This window comes from Porites lutea, chromosome 4 (genome assembly GCF_958299795.1).
Source record: "Porites lutea chromosome 4, jaPorLute2.1, whole genome shotgun sequence".
Classification (NCBI taxonomy): domain Eukaryota; kingdom Metazoa; phylum Cnidaria; class Anthozoa; order Scleractinia; family Poritidae; genus Porites; species Porites lutea.
The window spans coordinates 4088131-4114239 of NC_133204.1; the positions used below are offsets into that span (position 1 = coordinate 4088131).

The 26109-nt window shown below is 39.9% G+C and overlaps 1 protein-coding gene across 1 annotated transcript; it reads right to left on the minus strand.

Annotated features, from left to right (window-relative positions):
- Positions 1 to 1725: 1725 nt before the first annotated feature.
- LOC140935352 (uncharacterized) lies at positions 1726 to 19254 on the minus strand. The gene is made up of 16 exons (XM_073384905.1): positions 18679 to 19254; positions 16896 to 17147; positions 15896 to 16514; positions 15061 to 15470; positions 14351 to 14426; positions 13184 to 13380; positions 12137 to 12275; positions 11193 to 11448; positions 9777 to 10279; positions 8174 to 8388; positions 6977 to 7718; positions 6147 to 6250; positions 4771 to 4842; positions 4501 to 4599; positions 4181 to 4385; positions 1726 to 2921 (listed from the first exon to the last, which is right to left on the minus strand). Exons 1-16 carry the CDS (start codon positions 19120 to 19122, stop codon positions 2497 to 2499), a joined length of 4758 nt encoding a protein of 1585 aa, XP_073241006.1. The 5' UTR covers positions 19123 to 19254; the 3' UTR covers positions 1726 to 2496.
- Positions 19255 to 26109: the final 6855 nt, after the last annotated feature.

Consider the following 26109-nt stretch of genomic DNA (forward strand, 5'->3'; position numbering starts at 1 on the left):
AGACATCTAACAAAACATATAAACTTGAAGGAATTGAGCATAATTGATGGTTTGATGAATGTGCCACTGAAAAAGAGGTGAAGTATTGAGAGCTATTGAGGTCCTTGATAAAAAATAATGTCATCCCTGAGGCGCCAACATTATGGTCGGCAAGGGGAAACGTAATGAAGAATCTGTTTCGAACTTTTTATAACTGGTATATAAATGACCCATTCTCGGAGTGGCAGTCAGGAGAAAAAAAAAACAGGGAGCCCAGGGCTACCCTATTTATTTATTTTGGTTAAAAGGAGAAAAATCTGCGCTCAAGGAGAACGAAAATTTGATTGGTATCTTTTTCAATGTTTTGGTCACGAAACATGTATTCAACGGATATTAATGTGCTCGTTTTAAAAATCATCTTTAATATCACGATCAAGAGTTCTATAGAACTTTCTGTCGTTGAGTTATCTTTGGCATCCGCTGATGTTACCACTATCCCTTAACAGCTGTGGGAGATCCTTTGTCCGTATGTTTCCGTTTTGTCGTTTGCGGCAGCGTCCGCAAACACAAGATGGAGAAGAAATACTCGAGGGAAAAAATATAATATTAAGTTATACGCTAGCAAAATGCTACCAATCTAAGCAATAAACGCTAAGAAAAAACTCAGTTACCTTGCCAAGACTCCTTTTTCTCTTTTTCTACACCACGTCATATAAACTGGACTCAAATCAGAGCTGGTTTCAATGAATTTAGCTGACGCACGCGACTTCTCTAGAACTTTCATGATTACACCCCCTCACCGCCAGTCCCATGTCAATCTGTCTCTTAGCTAAAGGGTACTTGAACTCCCTTGGTCCTTGATGAGAGCCTGTACTTCACAATTTCCTAGACTCGGTGGAACATGACATACTCGACTTTAAACAAAAACGTGTGCTGTAGCACAGCGTAACTACAAGCGAACGACATACTTTTAAAATACTACTTAGAGCTAGATAGGAAAGGCCTTTATGCCGTCTTAATAATAATAATAATAATAATAATAATAATAGTAATAATAATAATAAATGTCTTTATTACATAACAAACATTACATAACAAACGTTATAGAGAGAGTGAAGTATACAAATCTTGTCAGAAGACGTGACGACATTTTCAAATGGGCGGGCAAAGTATCGGCCGCAGTTGGTATGTACAATGATAAGAGAATCATGAATGGATGCCATGTACAACCCAACGATTTTTAGAGCGTTTCACTGACAACAATTTTACTGTTGACATCCACAAATAAGGGCAGACTTTGTTCAAACCGTGTTTCGTGACAAAATCAATCCAAAATCAATCCCAAACGTTTTCTGAATGACTAAATGAATGGAATGTCGTGGATGAAAGGAATACAGACGTGCCCTCTTTACATTATAAATTGAGACGGTATCCCTCAGGAAATTGAATAAAATTAATTTTCAGTGGACAAAAACCTTGTACCAGAATATTTTATGCCATATCGAATTCTTTTGTTATACTTTTCAAGGGCTATGGAAGTAATTAGCTTATCTGCATAGCACAGGTAAAAACGTCATGTGTAAGATTTCATTTAGTGAAATATATTTTAAAGCTTTAGAAGTTTGTTTTCGCGAGCTCCCACGTCATGGGTAAGATTTCATTTAGTGAAATGTAGATCTGTTGAAGTTTGTTTTCTCAAGCTCCCATAAAAACCTTTTCTTTGGAGTTTTTTTTATAGAACTTAGTACATTTATACCCCTTGAAAAGTGTGAAAAAAGAATGTAATGTGCTTGAATTATCTGGTACAAGGTTTTTGTCCACTGAAAATTAAAATTACTCAATTTCCTAACGGATTTCGTCTTAACATGTTAATAGTATAGAAGCTCGGACGTCAGCATATAAAGGGCGCCGGCACCAGCACTGGCAGCCGCTATCGTATATCAGTCCATTTATGAGCTTACTGTGACCCATTCAGCTTATGATATGAATGATGTGCGCAATAAGGTTGACTACACCATCTAGAAACTTCTACTTTTTTCGATCAGTAGTAGTGTGGGTTCTTTTGCGTCCCCTTGTAGATTTGGCCAATGAAAGAAGGGTGAAGGAGACATAGCCAAAAGCTTAACAATTGTCGTGACGTCACCTGTGGAATTTCCGAAAGGATAAAAATCGTGCCAAACAGATATGAAAAGTCCTTTAAAATGGCATAACCAATCAGAAAAAAAAAGAAAAAACGGACTTTTAGAAAGTCTACCCATTCTGTCGCTAAGCTGCTGTTCAGTATAGTCCCAAGACTTCGGGAATCGAGAAAAATTTGTTAACAAAGAAATTTAACTCTTACTAAAGAACTTCAGTTATTTTTATTAAAACACATTGGGTTATAAAAAGGACGCGATTTTAAATAATTTTAAAACTTAGTATTACTTAATATACTATGATTAAAAGTGTCACACTCGTTTAAATGGACGGAAGGTACACGTACACGGACCTGAATGGCTGCATCGTTAGGACATATTTTTACACGGGCGAAACACGATTTAGTTTCCTCCAGGGCACACGAGCCAAAACATGAACTACAGTTTTAAAGCGATGTCCCAACAGAGCTAGAAACTGTAAAACAAATATCAATCCATAAATAGTGAGAAAGGCAAGACCTACAATGTCTACACCCAGCACTTTTAGGTCTTTATGCCTGACCAAACTGAGGATGATAATCATCCACAAGACATTGATAACACCAAATGTCATCAGCGCCTTATTTCGTAGCTCTATAAGTTTCTCTTTGAGCTTGGAGGTCTGATCGAAAGCACTAAGTTCCGGAGAAAGACACTTCTGAAGGAGACCTTCCCAGAATTCACACTCAGCATCCAAGTTGTGGATATCCAGGAATTTTAATGAAAGACGACGGAGCTTGCTCTGGGTATTACGGATTTTCCTTTGCCCTAAAAATAAAAAGGACGGAAGTTAAATTACAGTCAAACCTGTCAAATCTTTGAGAAATAGTCCCCTGAATATTCAAACGCTTTCAACTATTTAAAAATGGTCTAAGAAGTATACCAGGCAAAGAAGCGTCCCGTAGAAGAAAAATTAACCTCAGCCCTCGGATGTAAATGGGATTGGATGCTATCCCCCATGAAATTCTCTAGTAATCGATTTCGGGCCAGAAACTTTTTCCTCTAGTAGGCGTTCATTTATTCCCTATTTATAGTTACGAGAGATAACGTCATAAGTGAAGTGACTGCAGAGGTCGAAGCCTTTTAGAGCAAAAAATTGAGTACACTAACCACTGCTTCCTATGTGATTATCAGGGTTTTGGATCGCTTGTTTGCTCACTCGTATAAAATGTTGCATGCACCTTAATGCTTTATTACTTTTTTCCCTAAAATGCTCGGTCTTTCCCAAAAAGTCACAAAAACGCTCGGGTAATATGCTTATTATAAGCTTTTTGTTTTGTTTTCTATTCCATTTTCGGGATTCTTCTGAGGTTAAGAGAGATTTTTCGCCTAGTTGAGCTAGCCCATATCAAGTAAAATAAAATCCCCTTTATGGCGGACAGTTTTCTTTTATGAAACTTAATCAAGAGCCTCTTGTCTAAATTTATCTCCTCAATATGTCTTTCTGAAAGGGAACATTTTCAGGGCTTTTTAAATCTTCTAACGGAGTCATACTCCCTCAGCTCTAAAGGAACGGCCTTCCAAAGCTAAGGGGCGCATATACTATTAATATATAGGTGTAGCCAGAGCTAAAAAGCGAAGCTCCCATGTATGCATATTCAATTTACTTCAAATAATGGACTTGAAACCATGATCGAAATCCAAAAATATCTATACTTAACTTTAGTGGACTACCATATGACTGAAAACGGGTGAGCGGAAAACTTAAAAAAACACGTGACCTACATGAGTTAGTACATGAGCCCGCGGTACGGTTATGTGAATCTGGTCAGCGGATACACTGTTTTGAAAGCTGTCAATTGACCATGATATGGACGTCTATTATCAATTTAAACACAGGTTACAGGCTACGACACTAACTAGAATGTTTGACATTTTACATTGGTTTCTCTGTGGTGCGGACGAACGGGCGTATGGTCACGTGATTACCAAAATTGTTTCGGATGGATAGATTACCAAATTTTCTTAGATGTGGGGCTGTGATCGCACGCGCTTCGCACACGCTTGCAGCTTCGCTTTTAATTCACCTTCGTCAGGATTTTGGAGTTTTTCAATCCCAAGAACCAGTCTGTGCAAGTGACCTCGTTTCCGAATGTTAAATAGTTCCTTAAGACGTTCTTTGTCCATCCTTTTCAAATCTACCAAGTCACGAGGCTCCTTGTACCCAGTTGATTCAAATTGGCTCCAATAACCTTCAAGACCAAGCTCTCCTAACCAATCTTTAACATTTTCCTGTTTAATAAAAGAATACTGTATTGAGAGACATTCGATTTACAGTGTGCAATACGGTCAGAGAAAAAAATTACGCGCCTTTTCATCAAAATTTTTGATTTCTTAGATAACTTACTGGGATGCCTTCCTCCATATCCACTCGTGGGATTTTCTTGATCTCTCTCAAAAGCCATCGGCGATGTCCCCTTGCCTCAATGCCAATTCTCTCGAGTTCCTACCAATAAAATGTTTATATAGTTAAAAATAATTAAATGCTATTCAACACAATCCAGCAACAATATGTACCATTGTTTGACTAGACACCAAGAGAAAAGGCTGAACCGAAGGTAACTGAAACCGACAGACATTCAAAGCTCAACTTCTTAATTTATTGTTAACAACTTACCTGGTCTAATAATCCACACAAATGCCCTACGGTGTCGTATCCGTGGTTGCGAAACATCTTGGCCCAATCAGACTGCAATCAGGCAAAAACAATAGATTACCATAGTTACGCAGAATGGTGGAAGAGGCATCAAATGTAAACTAGCGAAAGTGTCTACAAAATAGACTTTCACTTGAATATTAGGCAGCGCACGTTGAGGAGAAATTACTGATTTTTTTGGTAGAGAGCAATAGTTTCTACTGACTGTTAAGAGAACAGAGATAATAATTTAGTAAAGGTCTTTTTTAAAATTACTTTGTAATGTAATGTCATGGATTAGAGGACAATAAGACGCACCCTCTTTACATTGTATACTACTGCAGTTATAGCTATTGCTTGGGGTCAACGAGCGAAAGATTTTACCAATTCGCGCGCTCTGTTCAATTTGTTTAGAAATGTCATGAAATCACCACAGCGGACCACGAGGACGCACGGACAACTTGAAAACACCACCAGGACGGATGGATTTGCCTGTGATGTGACCGAAAGCTTGAGGTTAAAAGCTGCGCACGTAATGATGGAATAATAGATAAAGCACCAAAAACGTACCTTTTTTCTCACCTCTCGTCGATAAAAAACACCACGAGGATGGATAGAGGGTTGACGAAAGGCTTCAAATGAGAGGTGGATTCATTTGCAACTTACGCGTCATTAAAATTAAGTCGAAAGAAAGAATCGGCTTTGTTGTTGTTGCTTTTTCTCTAAAAGTACGTGTGGCTATGCGATTTACCGCCAAAACGCGCGGGTAATTGAAATGCAAAATTTCAATCCGGCTTCCATGAAGGGGTGAACCTGCGTACGTACTCCGTACGGACGATTTTGTCAGAACCAAAATTTCTTGGATGCATAGATAACCAAATTTTCTTACCCATGGTCCTCCTCTGCGCGCGCTTCGCGCGAGAGAGCTCGGCTATTAACAGTAAGCTTAGACGTCAACATACGAAACTTGCGAGAAAGGGCACCACTGGAAGCCACTATCAGTCCATTCAGTATGGGCTTAATGTAACCCACCCATAGCCCATGATATGAATGATATGTGATGCGTAAAAGGTAGACCGCACCACCGGGAAAATTTGATCCCATACTCTTTTGGAAAAGTAGTGTCGGTTCTTTTACGTCTTCTTCGTTTTAATTAATGAAAGAAGGATGATGAAGACAAGTCCAACGGCTTAACGTCACAGCCCAATGACGCAATCATCTTAAATTAACTGGGACAAGGCCTCAATTTATCACAGCCAGCATGATGGATTTTTACTGAAAGGAATTGAAACCTTCTGACAGATTTTGTATCAGTTCATTCGCTCATAGAAAGTTTAAAGATGACGTATTTCAAATACCTGTGGTGAAAAATCCAGCTGATTTAACCATTCCTCTACTGGTGTGTTGAGATTCGAGTAGGACATTTCGCCTCCGAGCCTTGACTGGGGACGAGATTCTCCGTCTTTGAAATTAAATATAAGTAGAAAGAAAAACTGAATAATATTCATAATGAATAAATTTCAGGTATAAAAACTTTTCAGCTCTAATTTTTAAGCACAGGAGATCATTTGGCTGCAGCTTCACAAATGCTAAAAATATAATTGCTGTACATGCACATTATGACTAATTTTGCTCCAGGAAGGGCAAACCCTTCTCCCTCTGAGCGCGAAGGGTTACGGTGGGGAGTCCTGTCTTTTCTTCTCGTTCCAGTTCCTAGCAGCACATAAGAGAGTTCTGCGGTGGACGAAGACTCAAATGTATAAGCTTGTAATAACCAAAGGTTAAGGAGTGCGGGTGTGTTTAGAGTTTCTTATCGAAGGTCAAATCGCTCTTGCTCTAATGCTGTGCTCGGCGTATATTTCACTGATAGTAGGTAAAAACGTCCGTGAACAAATAACAAGTGATAGAAAGTCCAAATGCCCGTAACCAGATGGTGTTTTGCGCATTCCATTTTAGTCTTAGTGGAAGTCCAAACGAATGCTGGCTACGTTTGTGCCAGAAAGAGTAATAGTAACCTGGATAACAGGATTGCGGGCTCCTCTTGTTGCCCGCAATTTCCAGGTTTTTCGTTTTCGTTTTTTTTTTGAGAAGAGACGCAATTATCACGAAAGATGTAATAGAGATGTAGGGAGGGCATGATCACAGGCTTATAATTATATAAATGACATGATTCTAAAAAGCATCTTACCAGGTAATTGAAGACGGCATGATCCATCTGGCTCATTGCGATCTAACACAGGCTGTAAATCTTGTTCTTGTTGATTATCACCAGTGTTTTCTGAATTTTTTGGAGGACACTCATGTTTTCCTTGAAAATCTGGTCCTTCCATTAAATCAGTACATGAACACTCAACAGATTTATTTATCTCTTTTTCATGATGTCTTGAAAAACTGCTTGGCCTGGGTTCAGAGGTACCGCCTCTTTGAACCTTATTTTGTACAAGCATCGAGCTCTCAGAGCTATCGTGGAGATCAGAAATTGATTCAACTCTTAAATCAACCTTGTCATCTGCTGTTTTCCTTCGGGTCAACAAATGTTTTTCATTTGAAGCACGCAAGAAAGAAAGTTCGTGTACAGTGTGATACTCAGTCTGGATCATTTTCCCATTTTTCGCTTCAGCCGTCCGATCAGAAAGGAATTCAACATTGTTTGTTATTTCAGGTTCGCCTTTTCTCTCTGTCGATCGCATCGATTTTACTTTTTTTGGAATTTCTGCCGCTGAGTACATAGTAAGAACTGAAAGTTTGTTCTCAGCTTCCGTCTTCTTTGAAGGTTTCTTACCAGACCTTCTTCTGTTTAAATTTTGATTTTGAACGTCAGCCGAAGACCTTACACCATCCTTGTCATTCATTGTACTTGAAGCTTTTCCTTCCGCACCAAAAGTCATTCCTTTTCCATGACATGTTTGACCTGATGGCTGCTCGGATAGCTAGAGTATTTGAATAAATGAAAATCTCTTAATAAGAAACCATTCCTTTTCAAAATCGTTACTGCAAAAACAAAAGGCTCGATGAAAACATGTAAAAAACATTACTGAGTGATAAATGAGGTTAGTAAACGTTTGGAACAAACAAATCTGACCCCTTGACATTTTGTATAATTCCTGCAAATAAGAAGCCAACAACTTACACCGTTTCTCCCTGTGGGTTATTCCTGGTTGGCGAACAAGCTTGTCAGTAGTTATATAACAAGAAACCTTGATTTCCCAGATATAATGATATAGGACATAACCGTTCTACCCTTAGCCTATCCCGGTAGCCTCCGGCTTAAGAGGAAATCAACCCGTATTAATCAGGGCTACGGTTACAAATAGTTTTCCCTACTCCTACAGAAACGGTGTATCTTAAGATCTCCTTTGTAAACGTTAATTAGCTAGTCTTCTACCTCACTTTGCGAGTTGTTATTGATGTTAACTTGACAAGCCGCGTCTATCATGTCACCTCTCCTTGCCACCACGGGCTGCATGGGAGGTTGTTGAAACTGGTTTGACTGTCCCGGGTTTCCGCAGCATTGACAACAACTGAGAATTTCCCTCAGGCTTTTCCCAACGGACGTACACCAGTCACCCCCTTCTGAGGCTGACTTTCCTTCTCTTGTTCCTTTAGGGTAAAAATAAAATAAGGTATTGAATATGATATGATTCAAAACATACGTTAAGCACACATAAGATTCTAACAATTAAATATATTTGTCCTATTAAGTTAACAAATTTTGATACGGTTGTTCAATCTGGAAAGCCGATTCAAATTGAAAGAGCAACCAGCGTCAATTAATTGAGACCCTGGATCAAAACCGGCTATCGACAACTGAGAACAAGACAAAAGATTTTATTTTCTGATGCAATTTCGCCTGTGTTAAGTTTTGATATATTAAAATGGATAAGCAAAGTCGTTAATCTCTGCCTTAAAAGTACAAGTCTTAGTCATCCTCGCTGTTTTCTAACTCAGCCATACTAACATTTTAAAACCATGAAGCATAAATTAAGACATAGCAAATGGCGGTTTTTGTGATTAATTCAGTATGGTTCTCGTTTTTTGCTTTCCAGACTGGAAAAATTAGTTTGCGATTCTTTGCAACCAGTTCTATTCAGGAGAAAATGGTTTATGGGGGATAGTTATGGCGAAGAAGACGATAAGAATTTAGCTCCTTGAGTGCTTTTAAAACCTCTCCGTGTTAGTGAAACATTTAGACCTGGAATGGCACCAAAAGTGTTAGAGAGAGAATGCCGGGTGGTCACTTGTTCTTAATCATACTGGTATCATTTTTACGAGGTGACCCAATAGAGTTCTTCAATTCCCCCATCCCGACCTAAATAGGGAGCTTTAAGCGACCACGACGGCAACAGCATCGAAAACGTCACGAGTTCACGCTGCTTCAAACTTTATCACTCTTGCTCAGCCTCGTACCCAGGCCTGTTCGCGCTATCCGAGTGAACAGAGGAGGCTTGGAACCGAGCGTGATAGCGCGAATTTTCCCGACAAGCTTGACAGGTGACGTCACATCCGAAATCGCCAAGGACGACTGGGAACGAGGCTGACTCTTGCTCCATTTTATACAATTTGTTTAATGTTGGAGAATTCTTCTGGATTGAATCTAACTTCAGAAAAAGAAAAAGAAAGTCGTTGTCTTGTGTTCACGTCGTCCATAAAACGTGAAACTGGGAGGTTTCACGTCGTAGTCGTGCAACGAGGGCAAATTGTGCAAAATAGCGTGATGCTGGTGCAAAAGTTGTTTCGCTAATCTAAACCCATTGCCTTTTTGCCGTTCTTGTAGCCGTCGCCGTCGTCGTTTCTGAAGCTCCCTAATGTTTATTCGGCATCCCGCATCCCATGCGTACTTCCAACCCCTAATAGCAGGCCCGAATCCCGAATCCCGAATCCCGAATCCCAGCTTACAAATAAGGCAAATGCCGTTTTCCGAAAAACCTATTGAAGACCCTCTCTTACAATTTGAAAGCCCTAAATTCTGATCTGTACTTTAAGCCTACCCCAAGATCTATCCGTTAGATTGCACAGGGAATAAATTGTTAGAAGCAGATATCCAGAAGGCAAACAAAGGAGATACCAAACACCGTGCAACAGACACGTGAACTCCTTAGGATGCAACAGGGCTGCAGCAATAAAGATCCCGGATAATCCAGCCAAGTATAACGTGCTAACTCCGGCGGGAAGGTGATGTTCCAGAGGTTTCTGTGCATAAGCGGAAGTTGTGTTCGCTTGAGCTGTTGGCGCCGCTGTTGGTTCGGTGTTCCTTTCCTGTAACTCGTTTGAGATTTGAACAGCTACACCAACAGCAACAATACACATGATTACAGCAAAAACGAAAGTGAGTAGCTTGGAAACCTTCAGCTGGAAATTTGGCGAGGTGAAGAGACACACTAAGGTGTAACCAACCACCACCAGAGAGAGAAGGACAACTATGGTTATTTCATTCAAGCCAATGCCCGAATATAGCATTCCACCAACTATGACCAGAATCACCGTAGAAGGTCTGGAATAATGAGAAAATTGACAAAAATGCTAAATTCCGTCATTGACATTATTAAGACAAAACACTGCAGTATTGCTGACCAGCCTAGCCTGCGCCACAGACGAAACTACACTCTGGTTCAGTACGTCTGCGAAACAGCGCCCAAATCCTTGTTCCGGACCTCTACCTGTTTACCAGGATTTGAGAACGAGCTATGATTGACCTGTTAAAAAAGCCATTATCGATTTGCCAATCAGTATGAAAGGAGATTCGAAACGACGTCTGGCAATTCGTTGAGTCTGTTACGGGCACAGCCCGGGGGGGGGGGGGGGGGCGGGGGAGGGTACTTGGGGTTAATTTTTGCTGGGTATATGCCACTGGCCTCTCGAGCCCCTACCGCATTATGGTCTATTCTTTGGCCAATTGTAGACCCCGTCTTAGTCTTTTTGGGCAAATATGTAATTTGCGCGATCCCAACTTAGTCGCTGTCTATCTATGAATCTACTTTATCAATCCTTTAAACAGGTCATCCGAAAATGAATTGACCCATTTTTCACCTACAGTAAAAACATCTGGTAAGTTTGCTAACCGTAGATTTAAAAGACTTTTTTACCCCAAAAAATCCGGAAATGTACGACCCCATTCTAGTAACTCTGTTGAAAGTGCGACCCCACTATAGTCAACCCAGTCGTGAAAATGCGACCCCATCCAGCGGCACATCCCCATTAGCCTCTTGTAAGGAAGTATCCCTCCACCGGGCTTCGCAGACGTTACTAACCGACGTTAAATTACGTCTGAGCGCAGGCTATCACCAATCAGGCTCCGAGCAACAATGTAGACAATTAACGACCTTTTTTGACATCCTGTATCCTGCCTTTGAAACCAAAATAAAGCGAAGCGAAGCCCAAATTTGTGGTTGAAATTTTTTACCTACCCGATAACAGTGGAACAAACAAGAAACGTTTGGTAGACGATGAAAACGAACGAGATGTGTTCGTTCCGTCTCAGTGTCAGCTTCCACTCCTTCACAAGTAGAATAAGGTTGGCCAATGTCGATGGAGTCCATCTACGCCTTTGCTTGTAAAACTCATCGAAACTTTCAGGGCAGTACGTGCTGTCAACTGCGGCGGCGCAGTATGTCAATCGCCAGCCTCGCTGTAACATTAGCGTGCACATCCAGCGGTCTTCCCCTTTAAAAAAAATGATACGGTACCTTTTGTGTTCGTAAGCAGTGTTTTTAAGGATTAAAAACAGCTATTAAAATTGTTTAAAAGTTCTGTTGTTGTAACTATCAAACAGGCTTCAAAAGCATGCATCAAGGGTATAAAACCAGGCTTAACCATGTATCAGGCTCTCGTTTTTTCTTGTCATTTTCAAAAACCCGTAAGTCTGGGTTTACCAGGCTTACCAGACTTTTAACCAGACTTTTGGTGTAAGGGATGTTAACAGTCAAGCAGCCCACAATACTGCTCACCTACACCTTTGGGTATTTGTATGTATTGGTTAATTTATTGGTCAAATTTGGCACGTTTTGTTAACCAATTCGCTTGCCAAAGTGGCCATCAAATACTTATGGGCTCTCATTTTCCGTTAAGTTTTATAATAACGGGCTACACTGGTGTTTAAAATCATACAAATGTTGTGAAACTTGAGGTAAATCTCTTCCTGTTTGACCCGTCCAGTTTAAATGACATTTTGTAGCTTTTTGAACTAGGGGCAGCAACTTCCAAGTTCAAGAAACGATACTGAAATGGCCATTAAGAACATCTATTTCTTAAAGTTTGCGTCCCCGACTCCAGAGAACACTTTTTAGGACATTTCACTGAGATATATATCACGTAATTCAGCTAGAGAACAATATAAAACTTGTTAACCTACCCATATCTTTGGTGAGAAAATCAAAAGCGTGGTTTACTTTTGTAGCGTATGTCGGTAACACATCCCTAACAGCTTGGCAACGGTAGAGGCTAAAACAACCAGGACTACACAGCACGGAACCAAACATGTGATTTGCTACCTGAAATACAATGCATCATCCACACTTCTCTTGAAAAGTGTGCGCGAATCAGTACCGTAAATGATATACTGGTACCAAAGGCCCAGGGCGTTATTTAATTTTAGGAGCTCAGGCGGTGGCTCTTAATAAAGATAGGAGGCGTATAAAAAGAGAGAGGCGTTCACAATTGTAACAAACTAATAATTATGCTTTCGGCGAATATATCATCACAGTTTATAAATAACATACTAACCACTCTATCCATTGATACGTGTAAGCTGTTTAGAGATCCATATCACTTTTTAAAGCTGAACTTCGATTTCAGAATCCTTACTTTAAAAATGCGCAAACTATTTGGTTCTACGTCGCACCTCTACACTCAAATAAGTGCTAAATTTACACCAGGAAGCGACTACCAGTGCATTACGAAGACCAGAAAAAGTGCAACTCAATCAAACTCTTTGGACTACCTTATAACTGAATTTCCCACATTCTGCCCCAGTCATCCCGTCCACTCGTCCACTTTCTCAAATGTGGGCGAACTGTCCGGGAGATAAATTACTGGGAATCATATCCAACTTCAGAAAGAGAAAGAAAATTCCGTCGCCCGTCTCTTTCTAACGAGAGATTGGGCAATTTTACGTCGTAGTCTTGAAGTGACGGCAAAGAAATGTACAAAAACGTGCGATCGTGGTTGTTTGCATTTCCAAATTCCTATTCGACCAGGAATCAGTTAGACGAAGAATCACTTTGCTACCTCCAAATCATTATTTATTTACTTATTTACTTATTTATCGAAGCTATGTTACTTTTTGACGTTTCTGTTGGCGTCGCCGTCATCACCCATTGCCTGATGTGAAGCAACAATTTTTATAATGTGCAACGGATTACTTTTGAGACATCTACCGACAGTGTAAAGGTATACATACCTTTTGAAACCAGTGACCAATGGCGTAGTCGAAGATCTGGTACCAAACTATAGGCCCGCTCCCCATGGGATGTGTACGAGCACAAACTGCTCCAATCCCAGGATCTTCAATAATCTGGTCTATTAACGCCTCGACAGATTCATGGGTAAATTTAACGTCTGCGTCGGTTGTAAGGATGAAGGATTGGTCGCATTTCACTGAAATGTAATTAAAACTGCCTTCTTAAAAATCTCTGGCGTACGCTATGATTAAATAACGGTCTAACGCATTCTTTGCCCTCAGAGCTTTCTGTCCGTCTCAATCGGCGGGGTCAGGGCCTCTTCTCATGAGCCCCGTTGACCAGACTGGCCCGGCCTATGATGCGCAATTTCTACACAATGTGATTGCCCAAGATGCAGAAATTCTTCAGCCTTTGATAATAAGTGGTGAGGAAAGTCTGCAGCCTATGATAACCTTTGCAACAGATATTATGCGACAGCCTGGTTGCCAATGAAACAGAAATTCTGCGGCATCAGAATCAGATCAAGAGACAACAGAATTTATACAGCATGAGATCAAGGAGAATGAGATCAGGGGCAGCAGAGTTTCTGCAGCATGCGATCAAGGAAGCAGCAGAATTTCTGCAGCATGCGATCAAGGGGGCAGCAGAATTTCTGCAGCATGCGATCAAGGGGGCAGCAGAATTTCTGCAGCATGCGATCAAGGGGGCAGCAGAATTTCTGCAGCATGCGATCAAGGGGGCAGCAGAATTTCTGCAGCATGCGATCAAGGGGGCAGCAGAATTTCTGCAGCATGCGATCAAGGGGGCAGCAGAATTTCTGCGGCATGCGATCAAGGGGGCAGCAGAATTTCTGCGGCATGCGATCAAAGGTCTTGCAGAATTTCTGCAGCATGAGATTAAGGGGTCTTGCAGAATTTTGCAGGCATGAGATCAAGAGGTCTTGATGAATTTCTGCAGCATGAAATCAAGGGTTCTTGTAGAATTTCTACAGCACGACATCAAGGGTTCTTGCAGAATTTCTGCAGCGTGAGATCAAGGGGGAGCCGTATTTCTGCAGCATGTCCCCCCGGATCAAGGGATCTTGCAGAATTTTAGCGCAAGAGATCAAGGGGGCCGGAGAATTTCTGCAGCATGAGATCAAGGGGTCTTTCAGAATTCGCTCTCACCATTAAGACGATTCTGTTGGTGATCCAACACATATGACATATACATCACTTGACTCCAACGTTTCTTATTCCTCACCTGTAAAAGTCGATTATCACGGTTACTAATATTGCGTATGCAGGGTCGACGAGGTTGTTATGCCTGTTGTGATGAAGGCTCAGTTGTTCTGGATTGAGAATGTGTTTAGTGGAAAAACAAATCACAAATTTTATATTTTTTCTTCAAGCTAATTTCTATTGCCGACTATCACGATCAGAATTACTATGCGGTGTAACTTCCAAAGGTTTCTTCGCAATATGACTGCTCAATGAGAACTGTAAATGTGGCCAGTGAAATTTTATTTTAGTAAGATAGCATTAAGGATTCTTGGGACTCTTTTACCCTGTTGAAATCTCTAGATGTTTTCAGCAATATCCAAACTGTAAATAATTTAAATATTTTATGCTTTTCATTTTATATGTCCAAACTTTGTTAAGGGATAGGGTTGTTGCTTTTAATGTTTCATTTCGTGTTTTAACTAGCGGTGTACCTGAAAACTATTTTCTTAACTATTACTGCCTGATCACTTAAAATAACAAAAGCCATGTGGTATTACTGTTAGTGAGCTAGTGAGCTAGTATCTTAAACATAAACTCGGTGTTGGATGATTGAAGCACGGTGGTCTTAAGGAATCAATATTGGCAAATTGCTGCTGCATCGCAGGCTTACTTACTTTAACATTGTCTTTTAAGTGAATCGTGAATTCCATTTCACCCTGCAGTCTCCACTTGAGCTGCATGCCATAGGGGGTCATTATTTTGCAGCAGTCACTTAGTTTTACTTTTAATGTTTCTTCCACCAATGAAGCCAACTGTAACGCATAATCAGCGATAACCTGTCCTGTGACACCTCCATCAAACCAAATGTGTGACTCATAATGACGTTTAGTTTTCGCAGCGTTATTGGCAACATCATGAATCGATCGAAGGAGCTGTTCCATTTCATAGTCTTCTTCGCGGTACATCGTCGTACATATGAATATATACTGTCGATCGTCACCGGTGGGATTCTGTTGTGTATTTTGCCCATCATCAGATGCTTTGCTTCGTCTGTTCAACAGCAGAAACTGTTCAAGGCAGACACCTATTCATAAACGAAGGAATGACTTTTTAAAAAAAGAAGTAGATTCGAACCTCCTGGAAGCGACCACTAGAAGTGCGAAGATTCGTTGGTCGCTCACGGGAGGTGGTCGCTTACAAGAATCAACAAACAGGGGGTCCCTTCCGAGGCGAGGTCCCAACGCATAATTTTTAGAAGATCACTTATTGGATGCAATTCCCTTTTTTTTTTTAAACATTCTGGTTACTATACTGCTCCATGGTGAAATTTTTGTGATATCTTAAGTTGTTTGTTTTGACACAACGCTCTTTTGTGCTTGGGAAAATGCATTAAACGATGACTTAAAACCGCAATATTCTCGTGACATATATAACCACTTTAAGTTTCCTAACTATGCCAAACGGAAGGCATGACCAGCACGGAAAACTTCCTTTACCAATAGAACATACCATTGTAGGAAGGGATCCAAAACAGGTCGTATGCGCTGGCTATGATCAATCCATGGCTTTTCCACAAGTAGTACATAGTGGTCATGAACTGTGCCAAACAAAGGAGGAGCGCAGCAGCGATTGTTTTAGCGTTAGCTAGGTTTTCTGTTGTGCATGGTAAAGGAATCGTGTTCGTTTCACAGAACACTTTAACGTTTGTTATTAAAAGGGTGATGGGCGTGGCTAGCGACAAGGGAAGAGCGTATCCAATCTTCTGCATACAGAGCGAACAGGCGAGCCAACCAAAATGGTAACCAAAGAAACTGGCAAAGATATGAAAGGCAAAATACAAAAGAGACGGGTTTGATGAATCGATCGCTTTGAATCCTGCTGAAAATCGGTCGAGCTCTACAGTTTTATACATTTTGGCGAACACGACAGCAACTAAAGGCGTTAGGAAAAGTTTCCATAAGGAGATGACAATGGCAGCTTTCCCACGGGCAGTTTTGCATTCCCGCATTCTTGAATTCTCGTCATGGCTTTCGTTGGCTGAATTCTGTCTCTTCCTGATTTGCAGTTCCCGCAGTTTAGGAGACCAAGCGATAGACAGGAGAAAAAGCAGAACGCACGCAAGAGGTAACTGAAAGAATAACGATTTAATACATGGTTTTATAATCTTCCAAGTGTAATTTTTGTTGCAAATGATATTTTCCAGTATTTTTAAGCATTGGTATAATATTATAATATTTGACGGTTCATTACCCCTACTCTTTTTCAAAAACAACATTTTACATAATGTCAGACGCGTGGTTTATTTGGTTGCCGTTTCCTTCTGAATAGAAGTCGAACTGTAGCAGAAGAAGAAGAAGAAGAAGAAGAAGAAAGCGAAAATAGCTGATATTGCAGCTGTCAGATATGTGAGAGATTGGTGAGGTATGTCGACCTCTCTAAATTCTGAAAGTGCGCCTTGAGTAACAAACTCAGACTATGATCGGGAAACGATAGTGTAAATCTTGCTTACCTCATACATGAAGACCAACAATGAAGCACCAGCAGCAGCAGAAAACGCACCAATTACAAACTTAAAGGTTTTCAACTTTCCCTTCGTGGTGCTCCACTGTGATCTTGATTTTATGACCTGCCACACAGCTGAACACAGCGCTAGGCTGCACGGGAGAAGAATAATGGCGTCTGAGCTGATTGGTGTGACTGTCAGCATGACACAGACAATATAACAAAGAGAAACAGTTTCCAGAAAGCCACCAATGAATATCTGCAATTAAAAAGGACAATGGATGATATGCAGCTGGTCAGTTTTGAAAACACTCGACTGCGTTAGCTTAGCGTCTTGTTGCTCAAAACTATCTCCAAAGCAGCAAATACAAATACCGAGACAGCAATGCATGGCAACGAGCACGTCGAAGGAAAAAAAGTACTCAGAGGTTTAAAAACACAATACAACAATTTTTCTCTTTTTCTCTTTCTAAACTTGGGTGCGATGTACAAAATTCAGTGCCAGAAATTTTTTACTTCATTTGAATTCCACGTTTGAAAAAACGTGAACTCGTGTTAAGAGTCATGGTGCCAAATATTAGCCTCATCTGGTCACTAATGAGACTGCAGAGCTCTATCGACTTTATGCATTTGTAATTGTCGGCCATTATGAAGCCATTTTGGCAGCGGAGGATGATGTGGACAGACCGACTAGTTATTAACATACTGGGGTTTTGATGCTGACGTTCTTGCGGAAGCGCATTCAGTGATGCGTGATATAGCATTGTGATTATGCTTGCGGATACCGAATTGAATGCAAAAGGAAAATACGACTTATTAGAGAACCAATTGATCTAAGGTGAGTTGGCGTAGCGTCCTAGAACTTATAACACATCTCTTCTTTCCTATTTTTTTTCTATTTTTTGTTTAACAATGATGCTATATATGTCGCAAGTAGTTTTCATCTGCAGTTTTCAAAGAACCCTGGTCTAAGCATGTTTAGACTCACTTTATAACTATCGTCGATTTTATTGACACTAGATCGTTTACTTCCTTATGTTGCTGGGCGCAAGTATATATTAGTTTAAAACCTCTACCCTCCCGATCACAATACAAGTTCTGATCGCTTGATCGATGTACTGAGTCCTTCACTGAAATTCAAATTCTGATCGCATACATCCGGACAGTGCATGTGTAAATGTCGCTTTAAGTGTCATCTAAATTTATCGTTAAACAATTTTCTTTTAACAAGTTTTCAGTTTTAAAGAATTTTTCATTTTGTTATTCAGAACTTGTTAAAAAATTTCAGAAAATAATTGTCACGCGACAAGAGAATTGCTGCCGGGAGAGAGTATTGGAGGGGCGATCGATGGAATCTGTACAACGCCGAGAGGCCCCTGGAAAAACTCCGCACGACCTGAGTCTTGGCGAGAATGCTTTGGCAATGCATATCATCAATCGTTTGTCATCCCTCAGATTCTTGATCAGAAGTTATTTATTGAATGATTCAGATTTTTAGTTTTGATAGCGTGACTGTATTATCACCGCAATTTTTTTGCGTTGTAAGTAATTCAGATAATTCAGAGATTTAAAGAACAAGGTCTGCTCTCCGTATAAATTATTTTTAGCCATTATCCCCTGACGTTATATAGACATGTCGCCCAAACTATACATAGTAGTTTTGCCCTGATTACCCACTGGACTTGACACAAAAGACAAAAATTGGGAAAATTGTGTTCAATTAAAGAAATAGTGATGAGAACTTTACGGAATTCGTACGTTTTAGCCAGACTTTTCGTCACTAGACTTACCGTTATGAAGCCTTTTTTTGTTGGCCATGGGCGACTTCTTCTCCTCAAACTTGTCCATGAAGCGTACATGATAGATACGCCTTCGGGAATCATCAGAGCCAGAATAAGCATAAGAAATAATGCTTGCTTTTTTGCCTCTGTAGAAGTACCGTCGTTACTGCTTCTTTCGGTTAGGTTTAAATTTTTGAATTGTTGCCCTAAGACCAACAAACAAATTTTACTTGCAACAACGCAGCACAGCATTAACAAGAAAAGAAATACGGCTACAAACCACTTAACGACCAAGAGGAAGACGAGATAATAACGTCCATTTTCGGCCTGGCTGCTCGCAACCGAAAATGAAGATTCCCGTCTTTCTATGGTAAATGATGGTTGCTTTTTCTGACATGAAGCTGGCTGTTGAATTTTATCTGCGTTATCGTGGTTGCCGACCTCTTCAGACATTTTGTATAAATTACTGCTGCCTTCTCCTGCTAGACGCAAGTTTTAACTATTTCACGGTTATTGGTCGACGCATCTTCCCACTTTAGGGTTTGCAGTATGCAGTTAATAACGTCGGTATTAAACCAAGACATGAGAGCCTGTTTAGCATATGAAAGAAAAAGAAAAAAAAACACAGGAATTCCGGTAATGTCTCGGTAGGCGTCAATGACCATTACACCGCAGGGTTTTCACAAATACTTCTATGATTGAAACTGTTTGAGTTTTTTTTCCCAACATCCCTGACCGAGAATGACAGAATCATGCCTTTTTTTTCTGAAGGGATTTAGTGTACTGGCGGCCTTCTGTTTCGGTTAGTTGTAAACTACTTGGCGTCAAAGCGTCCAGACGCAATCATAGCTGCCTGCGTTGTAGCCGGCCCACGCATCGTCTAAATCATTTCTTTAGTCTGTCAGCGAATTAGGGCACAAAAGCTCGTTCTCATATCCAGCAGAGTCGCAAGGATATATGTGAGCCTTTCTGATATAATAGGCGGGTTTCTTATGTACTTAATCTCCTTTTAGTGGGAGTACATTTGAACCCCGTAGTGATCTGGCTTTAGAAAGGATCTTCTGGGATATAAATGGCGTTGCTTTTGTGAAGAAAGGGTAGCTATGCGATACATGTGTAATCATAGTCAAATGGAAATGGGTGTGAAAGTGAATAAATGCAGGTTAATAGGCAGTTTAATTGACCCGTGAAATAGGTAGTAGCTACAGAATACTATGCACTATTATTATGCACTAATTCCATCGTGTTCTTTTGTTTATCTCTTGCTGTTTGGCACTGTTTGTTAGTAACTGTTTCACGGTTCAAGTAAAATCACTCTTAAAGCTAGCCCATTCCATCTCTAATAACAAGCGTTATTTTAATTATTTGTAAAGAGTGGATGAAATGTTGGGAGATAACGCTGCAGAGAAAACAACAAGTAAATGCTGGTAATTGGAGGGCAAAAATCTTTATTGTTAGGTGAACTACAGCAATGAGAGTGTTGGCACTTGTTTTAGTACGTAATCTAACTTGACATCCGTATTATTTGTAAATGAGTAAGGTGGAAACATAATCACGGAAATAGAAATAATATTTAGCAATGTCATTAAGGATGCATTTCATGAGAATTATGAAAGTGATCATGACTTATGATTATTGAATATGAGGGCCTTCATTACCACTGAATCCCTGTAAACTGGTACTTAATCACATATGCAAGTGCTCATCAGTGTACATGCATGAGAAACAAATACCCATGCAAAAGTAAATTCGTATGAAATGTCCACATACAAGTCATGTTGGAGGTGATCAGTTTCTCAATTCTCAACATGCATGAGCTCGTTGAGACATGGTTGCCAGAGGCATAGTTTTGGAAATTCTCAGACTGACAGTCAAATGTACACCTTACATGACTAAATGAACTGACCATTTTTTCAGATAAGAGCTTCCAAACTCCGTTCAAAACTTCGTGTACTGGACACAGATGACGTAAACCAAAAGACTTCTTTATTTTCTGTTCAGGGAAAAATTTGCTTGGTATTGTTTCGTTGGTTTTGTTCTTTTGTTTTACGTCATCTGTGTCCGGTACAAGGAGTAAATGCCCAAACTCCTAGCCATCCTCCACACCCATTTATTGCATGGATTTATCGATCGTGAACGCAAAGTGCAGAATGGATGGATCGTATAGGAAAACCCTATAATCTGCTTGTCGTTTAATTTCTTGAAACAGTATTCTGCCAATGGAACGTACATATCTAACTTCAGTAAATATGTTCCCTCTTTCTGACTTCTTTATTGCAAGAGTTAAATTTTCCCTGACTCATACTGTCACATGTTACACACTACTGAATATTCTTACGGATGTTCTTTTCGAATAATAGGATGGAGCAAGAGAGAATGAGCTAGATCGTTCTCTCTTGGATGGAGATAGGATGTATAAGGCTGCTATATACATATAACGCTGTTTCAAAAAACGTTGTCGGAAGAAAAGCAAAAACCCTTTGAGCCAAGACCGCAAGGTAATATGAGTAATTCAACTCCCTCTTTTGCAAGAAAAAAACTCACTCCTCTCCATTTTGTATAAATTACTGCTGCCTTCTCCAGCTAGAAGCAAGTTTTAACTATTTCACGGTTACTGGTCGACGCATCTTCCCGCTTTAGGGTTTGCAGTATGCAGTTAATAACGTCGGTATTAAACCAAGACATGAGTGCCTGTTTAGCATTTGAAAAAAGAGAAAAAAACCACAGGAATTCCATCTCGGTAAGCGTCAATGACCATTACACCGTAGGGTTTTCACAAATACTTCTATGATTGAAACTATTTGAGTTTTTTTTTTCCAACATCCCTGACCGAGAATGACAGAATCATGCCTTTTTTTTCTGAAGGGATTTAGTGTACTGACGGCCTTCTGTTTCGGTTGGTTGTAAACTACTTGGCGTCAAAGCGTCCAGACGCAATCATAGCTGCCTGCGTTGTAGCCGGCCCACGCTTCGTCTAAATCATTTGTATAGTCTGTCTGCGAATTAGGGCATAAAAGCTCGTTCTCATATCCAGCAGAGTCGCAAGGATATATGTGAGCCTTTCTGATATAATAGGCGGGTTTCTCATGTACTTAATCTCCTTTTAGTGGGAGTACATTTGAACCCCGTAGTGATCTGGCTTTAGAAAGGATCTTCTGGGATATAAATGGCGTTGATGTTGATAAGAAAGGGTAGCTATGCGATACATTTGTAATTATGGTCAAAAGGAAATCGGTGTGAAAGTGAATAAATGCAGGTTCATAAATAGGCAGTTCAATTGACCCGTGAAATAGGTAGTTGCCATAGAATACTACGCACTATTATACACTAATTCCATCGTGTTCTTTTGTTTATCTCTTGCTGTTTGGCACTATTTGTTAGTAACTGTTTCACGGTTCAAGTAAAATCACTCTTAAAGCTAGCCCATGCCATCTCTAATAACAAGCGTTATTCTAATTATTTGTAAAGAGTGGATGAAATGTTAGGGGATAACGCTACAGTGAAAAAAGTAAATGCTGGTAATTGGGGGCAAAAATCTTTATTGCTAGGTGAACTACAACAATGAGAGTGTTGGCACTTGTTTTAGTACGTAATCTTACTTGACATCCGTATTATTTGTAAATGAGTAAGGTGCAAACATAATCACGGAAATAGAAATAACATTTAGCAATGCCATTAAGGATCTTACTTGAAATCCGTATTATTTGTAAATGAGTAAGGTGCAAACATAATCACGGAAATAGAAATAACGTTTACCAATGTCATTAAGGATGCATTTCATGAGAATTATGAAAGTGATCATGACTTATGATTACATTGAAAATGAGGGCCTTCATTACTACTGAATCACTATAAACTGGTACCAAATCACTCATGCAAGTGTTCATCAGAGTTATTTGTGTACATGCATGAGAAACAAATACCCATGTAAGAGTAAATTCGTATGAAATGTCCACATACAAGTTGTGTTGAAGGTGATCAGTTTCTTAATTCTCAACATGCATGAGCTCGTTGAGACATGCATGATTGCCAGAGGCATAGTATTGCAAACTCCTAGACTGACAGTCAAATGTACACCTTCCATGACCAAATGAATTGACAATTTGTCCAGATAAGAGCTTCAAACTCCGTTCAAAAGTTCGTGTACTGGACACATGGCGTAAACCAAAAGACTTCTTTATTTTCTGTTCAGGGAAAAATCTGCTTGGTATTGTTTCATGGGTTTTGTTCTTTTGTTTTACGTCATCTGTGTCCGGTACAAGAAGTAAATGCCAAAACTCTTAGCCATCCTATCCGCCCATTTATTACATGAATTTATCGATCGTGAACGCAAAGTGCAGAATGGATAGAGCGTATAGGAAAACCCTATATCTGCTTGTCGTTTAATTTCTTGAAACAATATTCTGCCAATGGAATTAATGTACTTGTCTAACTTCTGTGAATATGTTCCCTCTTTCCGACTTCTTTGAAAGAGTTAAATACAAACTAATATTCTTAGACATTTTGCATAAATTACAGCTGCCTTCTCCTGCTAGACGCAAGTTTTAACTATTTCACGGTTATTGGTCGACGCATCTTTCCGTTTTAGGGTTTGCAGTGATGATGCAATTAATAACGTAAGTATTTAACCAAGGCATGAGAGCCTGTTTAGCATTTGAAAAAACCACAGGAATGCCAACTCAGTAAACGTCAATTACAATTACACCGTAGGGTTTTCACGAATACTTCTTATGATTGAAACTATTTGCTTTTTTTCCAACATCCCTGACCGAGAATGACAGAATAATGCCTTTCGATTCTGAAGGGATTTAGTGTACTCACGGCCTTCCGTTTCGATTGGTTGTAAACTACTTGGCGTCAAAGCGTCCAGACGCAATCATAGCTGCCTGCGTTGTAGCCGGCCCACGTATCGTCTAAATCATTTGTATAGTCTGTCTGCGAACTAGGGCACAAAGCTCGTTCTCATATCCAGCAGAGTCGCAAGGATATATATGTGAGCCTATCTGATATAATAGGCGGGTTTCTTATGCGCCTCACGATACACGATTGGCCCAATTCTTACCAGCGCGTGACGGTTGGCGTTATGACATGTCAAAGCTGACAAGGAGCGTTTAGACTAAATTAGTAAAGAGCATTTCGAACTTGAAAAATGCTTTGAGAGAATTCCTTCAAGGCCAGAATGTGTTTATAAATTTGCCAACTGATTTTCCAGCATCTTCCAATCGCTGCAGATGCACCGCCACGCATTTAATTCTGCAATCTAGCCGACAACTGTAGCGTCAAAACAAATTAAGAAATGATATTTACGGACAAAAGTAAAACCAGTACTAAAAATACCTGTATCGCAGAACCTCGCGAAGCGCAGGAGGGGAGGCCTATAAAATGTCAGAGATGGGAGGGCGGGAGCGAATTGGAGTGAATTGTGTAACTGGGGTGGGCGGGTTTCAACACTGGCACTAATATTGGAAGGTGAGATGTACTTAATCTCCTTTTAGTCGGAGTACATTTGAACCCGGTGATCTTGCTTTAGAAAGGATCTTCTGGGATATAAATGGCGTTGCTGTTGTTAAGAAAGGGTAGCTAATGTTGCGAAGGTCTCGTGTTCACCCCATTTGACCCTCCTACATGTGTAATCATAGTCAAAAGGAAATGGGTGTGACAGTGAATAAATGCAGGTTAATAGGCAGTTCAATTGACCCGTGAAATAGGTAGTAGCTATAGAATACTATGCACTATTATTATGCACTAATTTTATCGTGTTCTTTTGTTTATCTCTTGCTGTTTGGCACTATTTGTTAGTAACTGTTTCACGGTTCAAGTAAAATCACTCTTAAAGCTAGCCCATGCCATCTCTAATAACAAGCGTTATTCTAATTATTTGTAAGGAGTGGATGAAATGTTAGGGGATAACGCTGTAGTGAAAACAACAAGTAAATGCTGGTAATTGGGGGCAAAAATTTTTATTGTTAGGTGAACTACAGCAATGAGTGTTGGCACTTGTTTTAGTACGTAATCTTACTTGACATCCGTATTATTTGTAAATGAGTAAGGTGCAAACATAATCACGGAAATAGAAATAACGTTTACCAATGTCATTAAGGATGCATTTCATGAGAATAATGAAAGTGATCATGACTTATGATTACATTGAAAATGAGGGCCTTCATTACCACTGAATCACTATACTGGTATCAAATCACTCATGCAAGTGTTCATCAGAGTTGTTTGTGTACATGCATGAGAAACAAATACCCATGCAAGAGTAAATTCGTATGAAATGTCCACATACAAGTCATGTTGAAGGTGATCAGTTTCTTAATTCTCAACATGCATGAGCTCGTTGAGACATGGCATAGTTTTTAAATTCCCAGACTGACAGTCAAATGTACACCTTCCATGACCAAATGAATTGACAATTTGTCCAGATAAGAGCTTCAAACTCCGTTCAAAAGTTCGTGTACTGGACACAGATGACGTAAACCAAAAGACTTCTTTGTTTTCTGTTCAGGGAAAAATCTGCTTGGTATTGTTTCATGGGTTTTGTGCTTTTGTTTTACGTCATCTGTGTCCGGTACAAGAAGTAAATGCCAAAACTCTTAGCCATCCTCTCCGCCCATTTATTACACGAATTTATCGTGAACGCAAAGTGCAGAATAAATAGATCGTATAGGAAAACCCTCTATAATAGATCTGCTTGTCGTTCAATTTCTTGAAACAACATTCTGCCATTGGAACATGTCTAACTTCTGTGAATATGTTCCCTCTTTCTGACTTCTTTGAAAGAGTTAAATTCTCCCTGACTCATACTGTCACATGTCACACACTAATATTCTTACGGATGTTCTTAGTCGCTGATTTTTATCAATTATTTTTACTAAATCATAGTCCCCAGTTTAAAAAAAAAAGACCCGTGTAAATCTGGTTTCGTCCACAACTATAAGCATCTCGGCTTTTAAGGTAAAATTACGGGATCAATTTAGGTTTTTGGGAAAACGCCCTCCTACCCCTCCCCTAAAACAACATTTTACCCTAAGTGAGAAGTAAGTGTTAATGTTAGCTTAAGAGAGGGGTAGGTGGGCAGTTTCCCAGAAACCTAAATTAAAGCAAATTGCGTTTGAGTGGAAGCGTACCCTCGTTTGATAGACTCAGATAACAATTTTGTTCAGCTAATTAGCGAGGGAAAAAAAGACACCGTTAAAAATTAATGTTGTCAATTTGCATATCGGTCGGGGTCATGACGTGGCAATGAAGTGGGCGGAAAAAGTACAATAGGAAACATTTTCTCCGACTAAAAGGTTTCTAGTCAAGTATTAAATTAAGCTCAAAAGTTTGCCAAAGTATCTATCTCGTGGTGGGACATTTTTCCAGCGTTTTCTTAGGATGTTCGAGCTAGCGCTGTTTCCAGTATTAAAAATTCTATGTGAGGATGTATGGACAACC

Bases quoted from the DNA above. Each gene is read 5' to 3' on its own strand.
- LOC140935352 (XM_073384905.1), bottom strand. From the start codon at position 19,122: ATGTCTGAAGAGGTCGGCAACCACGATAACGCAGATAAAATTCAACAG. The intron at 16,515-16,895 runs GTAAGCAAGATT...TTATTCTTTCAG, and splicing joins TGTTGGTCTTCATGTATGAG to TTACCTCTTGCGTGCGTTCT. The intron at 4,386-4,500 runs GTAAGTTATCTA...TTTATTAAACAG, and splicing joins ATATGGAGGAAGGCATCCCA to GAAAATGTTAAAGATTGGTT.